The 12037-nt window shown below is 38.0% G+C and overlaps 1 protein-coding gene across 1 annotated transcript; it reads right to left on the bottom strand.

The window, feature by feature from the left end:
• Positions 1-1136: 1136 nt before the first annotated feature.
• LOC103586458 (transmembrane protein 230-like) lies at positions 1137-1574 on the bottom strand. Its single transcript, XM_008567744.1, has 2 exons — positions 1478-1574; positions 1137-1402 (listed from the first exon to the last, which is right to left on the bottom strand). Exons 1-2 carry the CDS (start codon positions 1572-1574, stop codon positions 1137-1139), a joined length of 363 nt encoding a protein of 120 aa, XP_008565966.1.
• Between the last annotated feature and the right edge of the window lie 10463 nt (positions 1575-12037).

Below are 12037 nucleotides of genomic sequence, written 5' to 3'. Positions count from 1 at the left end.
GTAAAACTTCGGCTTCAGAGTCCCACCCTTGTGTAGTCCCATTGCCATGCCTTGTACTTAACTCTGTATTCATAATTTTGCATTATTTTTCTTGAGAGACCCCTCCAAATTATATGTTCATGCCCCGCAAATCCTGAATCTGCCCTTTTCCTATATGGGACTCAAGAGTAGAAGGCTAAGACAAATAAAAAGCAACTCAGTGTCTTGAAACTGAGATTGTAACATTACACATTAACATTATAATTCCTTTGGGTGGCCAACTTTTCTAGGTTAGCTTGAAGTGAATGGGTGCAATTCATCATGGCTTAGTTAAATTTTTGTGCAGTCTTCTCTAGAACCCTATTTTACAGTGAGGAATTAACACTTTTGGGAACACCTACATGTCATGTTATTGTTCTAAAAATACTTTGACTCTTATTGAAACCCTGAACAGTAGGAATTAAGGTCTCAAACTCTGTCTCAGAGTATTAAGGTAATTTGTGCAAGGTGATACAGCTAGAATGTTTGCATCCGGGGTTTAAATCAGTTCTGTCTGATTCTAGAGCTCATGAGGCCTCCACACAACACAGCTGGAGTGCTCCTTTTCTTTCTTTTTTTTCCCCCTAAATTTTTATTGGATTTTACCAAGATCATCCATAGAATACAAAGTTAGAGATAAGTGTGGGAGATAGGATAATTATAAATTTTCAAAATACTTAGTAGTATGAAATTAGACATACACCTTTCCCCTTTTGCCACAAGATAAACTGTCAATGAGGACTATTTAAAAGAAATGTTCAACTCTACATAGGGAAGTGGCCCAACACTTTGCTCTACAGAATAACTTTTCACTTCCATATACAATTAGCATTGCTACTCTTCCACTATACACAAATGTGTGGAAAATTTTGTCAGGAGCTTTTGCCCAGAATAGGAGATTAAAAATAGAGCATGTCCTAGTGGCTATTAGGCTAATTATAACTCAATTAACATTGGGGGGATGGATTTATAAACTCTGGCCATAATTTTTCTAAGCATCTTCAAAGCTGCGGAATTCTGTCATTCTTCGCATTTGTGTAGGTTTCCACAGCTTCCGCCAAAAGCCTCAAAGCTCTGCTCAGTCCCGTGTGTGACTCTTCTCCTTGCTGCGGTGCACGCTAGTCATCGAGGTCCGGAAGGTCGTCATAGGAGTAGCCCCTGCAGCCTCTGTGTGCTCTGCAAGCGACGAACAGGTGGTAGAACCCGGGCAGGAACACCAGGACGCCAACGATCAAGAAGGGAACGGCCCGGCTGGTCCCCACATTGCTGAGGTAGCCCGCCAGCAGAAGGCAGCCCGTGATAACGAGGACGGCGCCGACCAAACACTGCACCGTGGCGCAGGCAATGGCCTTATAAGGAATCTTGGTAGGGCTCTTCTTAAACTTTAATAAGGGACCTCTCACGACAGCTGGACATCTTTTTGCTTTAAAGCTAGCTTCAGCAGGTAAAGTTTCCTTCGGTATGTTAATGTGTCTGTCGTCATTGCCGGAGCGCTTCGAGTGTTTTACTGAGCTACTGGGAATCCCAGCGGCCACGTTGGGACGAGCGGGCACCATACCCCGCAGAGTGCGCGGAGCGTCAGGGCCCGCGCATGCGCACCCAACGGCTGCCCGCCTGCCCACGCGAAGGGATACGGGTTACCATAGTGGCTCTCATTCATCCGCGCGATGGGGTACGGGGTACCGTAGTGTCTCTCATTCATCAGCCTTCACCTACGTAACCATCCCTGGGAGACTGCTGGGGGCGGGGCGGGGGGAGTTAAATCGCTTCTTCAGCATGCAAAGTTGTCATTACTTTGATGGATCGTCTCATCTTATATTGACTCTATGTATTATTTGGCTCTGTTTGTTATTTTCTTAGGCTAGTTCTAGTAAATCCCAGATTCCTTTACCATTGAAACTATTTAGATTGTGTAGATTAGATTAGATTCCATTCATTAGATTTCACTCAATTGCATGTAATTTCCATTTTCTCTCTGGCCTTTCATCTCTTCCATTTGTCTAACATGCAGCCTACGTGGCTAATCTGATCAGCTGCATCAGATTATTGTGAATATTTACATCAGAATATTGTGAATGAAGTATACGAACTGCCTTGCATGGTGCTCTCCGTGGAGCTCAGGTCCTGACACGATCAAGGGCAAGTAGGTTTGTTCAGAGTTCAGGGCATTTCGCTCTTAAATTTCGGCTCATTTTATAGATAGATTTCCTGCAGATTGCACTGAATTGGCTTCCTTGTGGGAGTGGTGTGCCCTTTGGCATGCTAGGGTTTAATCTGAAGTGGTGTGGTCTTCCGTTAGGCCATCGTAGAGGGGTTCCTACTTCATGGAGGTTGAACTGGAGACCTCTAAATTTTCTCCTAACTCCTAGGTTTTATGAACCTGAGTTACAGTCTCTTCTTTGAGGTTTTTTACCAACCACATACATAATTCTCTCTTCTGTGTCTATGCCTACTTACTAATCTATGCTGTTTTAATAGTTTATAATTCATCCTAAAATTTATCGCCTATTACATTCATCATCCTATTTAAACAATTTAACCTCATCTGTAACATGCATTTTAAATTCAACCAGTGAGTTTATTTTTTAAATGTATTCTTATGTACTTAGGATTACCTCATTATCACAACTAGTGTATAAACTTCTCTAGGGAAGTAATGGTAGTTCTTCAAGGTTCTCATAAACCTGGAGAGCCTAACAGTCAGTTATTTGCATTTTGTGAACCCGATGTTATTTAAATTTACCACGAGATGCAAATATATAATTACTTAAGATAATTCTATCTATAAGTATTTAAATTTAGTATAACATTTACAATCTTACCTTCATTTACATAGCACTTCATCATGTGCAATCTCTTCCCCCAACATGTCTCAGAAATATAAGGCTGGATTTGTATATTTAACTGCAAAGTCACACAGCCAGTTAATATTAAATTCAGGAATGACTTACATGTGGAGAATCTCCCAACTATGAAGAGCCAGAAGCACAGTCATTTGAAATGGAATTGAACTTTGATTTCACTGCAACTCCTTGTGTTACATGCGTATGATCACATTTGGCATGAACTAGATGACACAAGTAGTGTCTCAGACCTGTCAGTTTTGGGTTGTTTAGACTGGACCTTTGCTTTATGAAAAAGAAGAGCAGTTGGGTAAGATCTGTATGAGAAAAGAGAATTAAACTAAGGCAAGGGAGTGAATCCTCACCGTGAATGGGCCAATCCTCAGAGATATTACCAGCTTTCCGTGAGATTCTACTGCCATAAAGGGGGCCTGTGCCTGAGGTTGTAACTGTGCTACTGCAAAACAAGAGGAAAAGGAATAACAGCATAAACTGTAGAGCAATACTGACATATTGTTCAGAGGAGTCTGACAGTTTATTACTGAAGTATATTTCAAATAGTTTAACATTAATGTATTATCTTAATTATATCAACTAGAGTGGGCCATAGCTTGTTTGCTTGTATAATGCAGTTAGTTCATTTTATTTATATATAGATAAATAATCTTTTAAGTTTTAAAATATAAATTGAAATAATCTCACTACTCGTTTTAAAATGGCTTAGGGTCCAGGCTTTCACTGAGGTCATGTGACCATTAGGCTGGCTGCTTCCTGGGATCATCAAGGGAAGTGTTAATCTTTATAGATATGGCTCCAAAGCTACCTCAAACTTCCCTAAATTCAAAGTGGCAGAGAGGCAGTAGCGTTGTCCAGAGATGTGAGGTCTCTCAACAGAATGTACCCTACTTGAGCAAAACTAACTTGGAAGTTACCTTAACTCTGTTTTCCCTCACTGGCATTCATAACTATCACATATAATTACTGGCGAGTGAAAACAACAAAATCATGTTTTCATGTGTCATCCTCCCCTTAGTATGTACAACAGATACATTACAAGCAACTAAATATTTCAAAAGAACTGTGCCTTTCCTGCTGTTAATAAGATGTGTGTTTGTTGGTGTGTACACATGCTCATGTGTATTTCTTGTAATCCACATGATAATACATTGATAAATTCATTTTTCTCTTTCTGATTGGAGATTGGGAAACCATATAACTGTGTCACAGAATGAGATATTTGATAGATTTTTTTTCATGAAAAGATGAAAGCTCTTCTTATTAAATTTATCTGGGATATGAATGAAGAACTTTAAATTCAAGGCAGCAGAATATCACCTACAACTGTGTGCATTAGAATTATACAAATATAGTGCACTCTCTCTCTCTCTCAACACTGGTACATAAGCTTTGTCACTCCCACTGAAATTTGGGGACATTACTCTCTTGTGATTCTCTCATGCTTTGCTCCTTTCCTAGAACATTAAATGATGAAATTTGTTATGGCTTTTCTTACTATTGATCTAAATTGTCAGTTATTTTTATTAATAAACTTTTAGAAAAAAAAGAATTACCCAAATATAAACCAATACAGGCGTTTCATTGATTCTTTGATTTTTTTGCCCTGTGTTTTCTACCTTACAAGACCTGGCAGTACCTAGTCAACCATTAAAACTTGAGCTGCACAAAAAGCCTTCCCCAGGGAATCAGCAGCAAAGCAGCAATTTAGCTCAACCACAGGGCTCAAGTGTTGGTCCCCACAGGCAGTTCCCCCATTTTAGAAGTAAGCAAAGGACAACAAATTAGTTCCAGTGCAAAGTTTAAGTGGTGGGAACAGCAAATAATCCAACACAGAGCAGAAAGAAAAAACAAAATACCCACAGACCAGAGACAAAGTTTGATATTAACTAGTAAAGGTCTCACTTCACCAAAGAACACCTATAAAACCTAGAAGGACTGGAAGTCTCCTGGCCCACAAGCCAGGAAGGGAGAGGGCCAAGGGCCTCAGCCATGCCCCCTGACACCCACAACCAGACCAGTGATGACCAAGCTGCTGCAGGAAGTGCCCCAACCCCACACAGGGACAGTGGGGGACCAAGGGCCTTGGCCATTCCCCCCTGACACCTGGCCTCAGCCCAGTGATGACCACCAAGCCGCCACAGGAAACACCCTGTGCTCCTGAGCCAGGCAGCTAGGAACTGAGGGGTCCTGACATCTGCATTCAGCCCAGCAATGACCAAGCCACCACTGGAAGCCTCCTGGTCTTCCCTGCAGGAATGAGGAGGAGTGCCACAGAACTCAACCATCCCCCCTTCCTTCCTCCTTCTCACACCCTATTCCCTTCCCCCTTCCTCTCTCCCCCTCCCACCCAACTGCTCTGCAACAACATCTTAGAATGGAAAAACAGATGGAGCTGGGACTGATCCCTCCTCCTGCAACCAGGCACACCACTGCTGCCACAGGGCCACCCAGGGTCCTAAGGTATGGAGCCACGGACTAACCCCTCCTCCTACAACCAGGCAAGAAGCATGCCAATAACACCACGTCCATGTGGGTGGCCCATCACAGCCACCACAATAGCCACTGCAACCACAAAAGTGCCTAGACACCACAACCACTGTGCAGATGGCCCACCAGCCACTCAAGTGTATTGACACAGGACAGTCACCAGCAGAGACCAAAGAAAAGAAGAGGATGTCTCTCTTCACAAAGCCCATTCCAGAATGACAGAAGAAGCATCTGCTCTATGATAATAGTTGGGGATCTGAACACACCTCTCTCTTTAAAAAAAAAAAAAAAAAGATGACCGGTAAGGGGATCTTAACCCTTGACTTGGTGTTGTCAGCACCACTCTCTCCCAAGTGAGCGAACCAGCCATCCCTATATAGGGATCCGAACTCGTGGCCTTGGTGTTATCAGCACCACACTCTCCCAAGTGAGCCACAGGCCGGCCCTCTGAACACACCTCTCTCAGCACTGGACAGATCATCTAGGCAACAAGTCAACAGAAGGAGAGAAGAAATCTAGGGTTATCAGAGGTGGGAGGGGAGAGTGAAAGAAGGATGGGGAGAGATTGGATAAGGGGCATAAAGAACGAGTATGATTTGTAATATGATTTGTAATGTATATGCTAATAATATTGATTTGATCGACATACATCAATGTCGAAACCCCAAAATATGTATAATCAATTATGAGTCAATAAAATAAAAGAAATATTCTGGGATTATGAATATTGACTTGGGTGATGGATATATTTTGGCAATGGTTTGTCAAAATTTATTGATATGTACCCTTAGGATTTGTGCATTTTGCTATATGCAGATTATATGTGAACAAAGTATTGTTGGAATTTTTAAAAATGGGACAGGGGAGATATTCCCCAATATCATGAAGCACATATACAAAAAGCCTACAACAAATGTTGTTCTCAATGATGAAACATTTACAGCTTCCCTCTAAGACTGGGAAAGAGAATTTGGAATAGTGCACCTGTTATTACCATTCGTATTCAACATTGTACAGGAGGTTCTAACCAATGCAATACAGAAAAAATTGATATAAGGATTGCTAAAGAAGTAATAACACTGTCATTATTTGCAGATCGCATGAATGTTTATGTAAAAAATCACAAACTATTAGAATAAAATTTTAAAAGATCTCTGGAATGAGAGGTCACCATACAAAAATCAATTTTATTTCTATATATTAGAAATAGTTACAAAATGAAAGCTTGAAATGTAAGTTGAAAGCTGTGTGGCAATATCCATCAAAGCTGAGCATGTCTGCTTTATGAACAAATAATTCTACTCCTAAATTTATATCCTACAGAGTCAACAGAAGAACAAATAAATTATAGTGTTTTTGCTCAATGGAATACTATACTGGAAGGAAAATGAACAAACTATACTCCCATGCAATAATGTAAATGAATCATATAAAAATCTTGATTTAAGGAAGCCAGATCCAAGAGAATACTACATGTGATAATGTTTATGTGAAGGTCAAAGTCATTCAAAACTAATCTATGGGTGATAGATACCAGGACAGTTTTTATTTTTCATGGGATATGTGGTGCCCATGAGAGCACATGAGAGAGATTTGGGAATGCTAAGAATATTCTGTTTCTAATATGAGTGGAGGTTACATGGGGGTATTCATTTTATAAAATATTTGGTGTAAAGTTCGTTCAATGTATACAAATGATTTGCATATCTGTGTATGTTACACTTCAATTTAAAAAACGTTACTGTGGTATGCATTTACTGATGTCTCCATAACTAGACTGCTAGCTCCTTGAAAAAAGGGATATTTTAGATTTCTTAGTATCCCTCACAGATTTTAGCACAGCACCTTCATAAAATATTACTTTACAAAAATAGATGCAGATGCCAATAAAGTTTGTATATTTAGTTTTAGTATAGGTACAAATAATAAAAAAACAAAACATTTATATATGTATATGTAAACTGATACATATAAAATCAAATTAAATATTACATTTTTCCTAAAACTTTCCTTTCTCTTAGTTTATCTCTAATAACTCCAAAAGAAAGATCTAGATATCTATTAAAAATAGAATCTAATAATTTAAGAGCAACATGTGAATCACATCTCACTTGAGTACTCTAGGAAGAATTAGGATGCAGGCCCGGCCTGTTAGCTCAGTTGGTTACAGTGCAGTATTGTAACACAAAGGTCAAGGCATACTAGTCAGCCGGCAAGAAAAATATCCCGTGAAGCTTGGAAACACTTTGTCACAGAACTAAAGCACTCTCAGAATAAAAAGATTCATTTAGTTAAAATGCAAAAGTTTTATAAAATACTAGGTTTAGAGGAGGACATTAATGTTCAATTACAGCTAGGAAAGAAAAACATCTTTGTGCAAGAGTGCATCTAAATGATGTCTATTTTTCCTTAGTAGAAGCATCATCTTCGGAAAAGTAATACGCCCTTCATTTATTTTGAAATAGTCCTTTATAAACATGGACCACTTGACAAAGTCTTAGTCACCCCAGAACACTCGTTCTAGCAATATTTCCTGGACTCTAAAATATAAAACTGTTTTTATTCAAAATGCTTACAGGGTCAATCAGTGTTATACTTCAACTAGTCTATTATACACAAATGTCCATTTTTAACATCTTTGATTGAATGCCTACACTCCTGGGTTGTTTTGTTTTGTTTTTAGCTTCCCCCCATGATGATTATGAAGTTCCAGACAAAAAACTACCTGAGAGATTGCAGTTGTTTTTGTCCCATCCCCACACCCTTTTAGATGGTTAATGTCCAAGGTCTTGATCTGGATGGTAGATATGTGAATATTTATTATTTTTTATATCTGTTGCATTTTATAAATATTTTGTGTATATGCTATATTTAATTAATAATTTGTTAAATTTCAAAAAAAATCATTGATTAACCTAACTTTAGCCAGGCTCCTAAACCTTCTCTTAAAGGTATCTGGCTCCTCTAACACCTCCCCCTTCCCACTTCTTCCAATCCTCCTTCCACTTTTTACCACCTGCAATCTTTCCTGGAATTTCCTTGAATACTTTGATATGTCCCACTTCAAACCCATTCCTCTGTTCAGTCTTGCTAGACATTTCCTTCCCATTCCAGACCCTCAGTCACTTGGACTTCAGGCCCCTACTCCCCATCAGGGGCTTTCAAGGACTCAGAGACCCCAAGAAGCAACCATCTAAGATTTAAAAGAAGAGGGGGGGGGAAGGCTATTTGGAAACAGAAATGGATGTTTTGTCCACTTAGATGGACTTTGGTGATATTTAAATAGCTGCTAGAAATTGCCTCACTTAATCATTTAAAATTCAGTTCGCTACCTCCATAAGATTACGGGTCAAGGCAAAAGAAGATCTTGAAAACCTTTTCCACAAATAATGGCAAAAACTTTAGCCCTTATAGAGTATGTAGCATCAACTTGTCCTATTTTTATCAAAAATACAATTTGGATAAAAATGTAAAGTGGAGACACATCGGTCAGTTTGTATTACTGTTTTTTACTGACCTAAGTAAAATTATAGAGTGAAATCTGTCTGTTTATGTATGTGTGTATGTATGTATATTACACACATATGAAATTTTTCTACCTCCAGATGGTATTGCCAATAAATTATTTTTTTACAATTTTTTTAATCTTTTATAAATTTTAATTTGTAAAAGTGCTATTTTTAATTGATTTAACAAAAAATTTGTAAAGTAAGTATTCTCAGAAAAATAGGAAGTGACTTGAGTGCTTTTTAAATGCATGTGTTCTGGGATAATCTTTGGTAAATAAAGCTAACTCAAAAATTGTTCATAAAATAAAAACAGGAATGTCTTCAGGATTAAATATGTTATTCTTCACAGCAGCATTAAATATAATACAGACACACATTTTTTTCTACCTACGTTTACTAGTCAAACAAGCTTATGTCATATTTACTAGATGTTTAAAACAATACAAGAAAAAATTTAACCTACAAACAAAAATGTACAGTAAAAAATAATGCTTGATATATGTCAAGAATGGCAATTTAAAAACAGAAAAAGAGAGAGGGCAAAGAACCATGTTTAACTTTTTAGTTTCTTTGCTTCTGTGATATTTTGATACTTGTCTGATTTGTCAAAAAGAAAATAACTTAAAATGATGGCTAGCTTTGTTTAATGTCTTATAAAACTTACATGAGCAGTTTGAGGATAACTGTTAAGAACATTCACCAGAACACAAAGACATTCAAAGTGCAAGAAATTCATCAAATGGCCACTGCCATCAGCACTCCACCATCCAAAGATGCTTCAAGCTCAAATCTAAAAATCCCAACTGGCTGTCCTCTGGATTCAAAAACTTGGTTTCTAACTATTAATCTTTGTTTTCCTTCATTTTCATAAAACTTCCCCTCATTAAATGCCTGAATGCTACCATCGTCTAGCAAATATCCTCTACTACCTTGTCCCAAAAGATGATTCAGCTGGTCCTTAATGAACAAAAGGTGACTGAGTGAGAAAATGGATTTATATTGTTCCTTGAATAATGAAGGAAACTGACAAAGATTCTTTGCTTGGCCTGACTTTAGTCGAGTCCCTGAACCTTCGTCTAGGCCCATCTGTGTACTTCCTTGTAAAATTCAGTTTTAGCAAAGAATCTTGCCAAGTTAGTTCAACAAGAACCCACCACCCTCGATATGTCATCGCCCTCAATAAATGATCCGGTTCTTCATTCTCCCTGATCCCCCAAGTGATGCCTGATCACTCTGATCTGTCTTCAGCAAGAATTCTATCAGGTCAGTTTAGCCAAAATCTCCCTTTACCCCTGATGTTTTCTCCTAGTAATTTCCTGTCCACTGATCCCCACCCTGCAACTTGGCTATAAATTCCCACTTGCCCATCAGGTATTTGGAGTTGAGCCTAATCTCTCTCCTCTCTGCAAAATCCCACTGCGGTGGTTCCTATAGCACAGCATCATAATGGTCCTGAATCGTCTTCACTGCCATGCTTTAATAAATGTCATTGAAAACTGTTTTTCTTTTGCAATACCTATCACAAAGACAACATGATGAGAGACCATGATGCCCCAAGACAAAAGAAAGAAAAACAAAAGTTTAGAAGATATATGAATTCCTGACTGCTTCATATTGGTTTGGGTTCTTCATAAGTCCAAGACAATTTCTTTTTTGGTATTTCATAAATCATGTTAATGAACTACCATATTTTGCATATGTTGGTTAGAAATATTTTATTCTTGTTTGCAACAAAGTGTTTGACTAAGATATAAGTAATCAAAGTCTCAAAAATGAAAGAACACTTCTGATTGATGTTTCCACAAAGATTTAAATACATGTTTTATTTATGTGATAAAAATAAGCCAGTTGCATAGACATGAAAAAGTATGCTATAGTTGAAACAAATGATGTGGCAAAGGTAAAATAATTATTGCAGAAAATTAAGTTAAATAGGAGCTAAGAAGTTTTCTAGAAATGAAATTACAGGATTATAGGATGTGACTATTTTTAAGAGTTGATTTTGTTCCCAAATTGCTATTACAGAAGTTTACAAATGATTTACATTTCCACAAAGATACATGAGATATACGAGAATGTTTATTTCACTCTATTCTCTATGATATTGAACATTCCCCAGTTCTTAAACTTTTGCTAAATATGAATTAATGTTTTGTCCATTCAATAACTGCTAGATTTTTGTCTTGTCTTACAAAAAGTTTTCATATTTAGGGCCGGCCCGGTGGCGCACTGCTACAGTGTGCCGCTTGGGAAGCGCGGTGGCGCACTGCTACAGTGCGCCGCTTGGGAAGCGCGGTGGCGCTCCTGCCGAGGGTTCGGATCCCACATACAGACCGGTTCCCGCTCACTGGCTGAGCGAGTTGCGGGAGCAACACCGAGGGTTGCAATCCCGTTGCCGGTCCCAGTCCGGTACGGGCGCGACACTGAGGGTTGCGATCCGTTGACGGTCACGAAAAAAGACAAAAAGGAAAAAAAAAAGTTTTCATATTTATGAATTATTTTGCAAATTTTATGGAAGTATGGCAAAAATACAGAAAAATGCACAAATCATCCATGCACAGCTAAATGAATATTCACAAAATGACTACCCCAATAGAACGAGCACTGAGATCAAGAAACAGACCATTGCTATCACTCTAGGAGTTCTCTCATTTACCTGTCCAGTTACTACACCATCCCCCAAATTTACCTATTCTCCCTACTTCTGAAATAGATTAGTTTCACCTCTTTTTGAATCTTATATAACAAATCTTGCAATGTGTCTGCCTTTTTTGCACTAAATATTATATACCTGAGATTCATATATGTTTTCCATGTAGCTGTAATTTCTGCATCCTTACTAATACTTAGTTTTTTATCATATAAAATGTCATAATTTATTGTAAGTGTACACTGGGTTGTTTCCATTTGATGACTGTTATGAATGGTGCTGCCCTTAAATACTTATGATTGTAAATTTACTTAACTTTTTCTTTTAAGTTTTTTCTACTGCTTTATGCTTCAAAATTTTTTCTCCATTTGAGAATTATAAACCTATATAATTTGAGAATTATTCACCTATATTTTCCTAATTATCTAAAATAATTTTATCTTAAATATTTAACCATTAAATTTTCATGGAAATAGTTTAGTGAGTGATATATTACACATAGAACTATTTTT

This window comes from Galeopterus variegatus, unplaced genomic scaffold (genome assembly GCF_000696425.1).
Source record: "Galeopterus variegatus unplaced genomic scaffold, G_variegatus-3.0.2 Scaffold342, whole genome shotgun sequence".
Classification (NCBI taxonomy): domain Eukaryota; kingdom Metazoa; phylum Chordata; class Mammalia; order Dermoptera; family Cynocephalidae; genus Galeopterus; species Galeopterus variegatus.
Note: the sequence above shows the minus strand (reverse complement) of the source record. Positions and strands in the feature narration are given on the sequence as shown.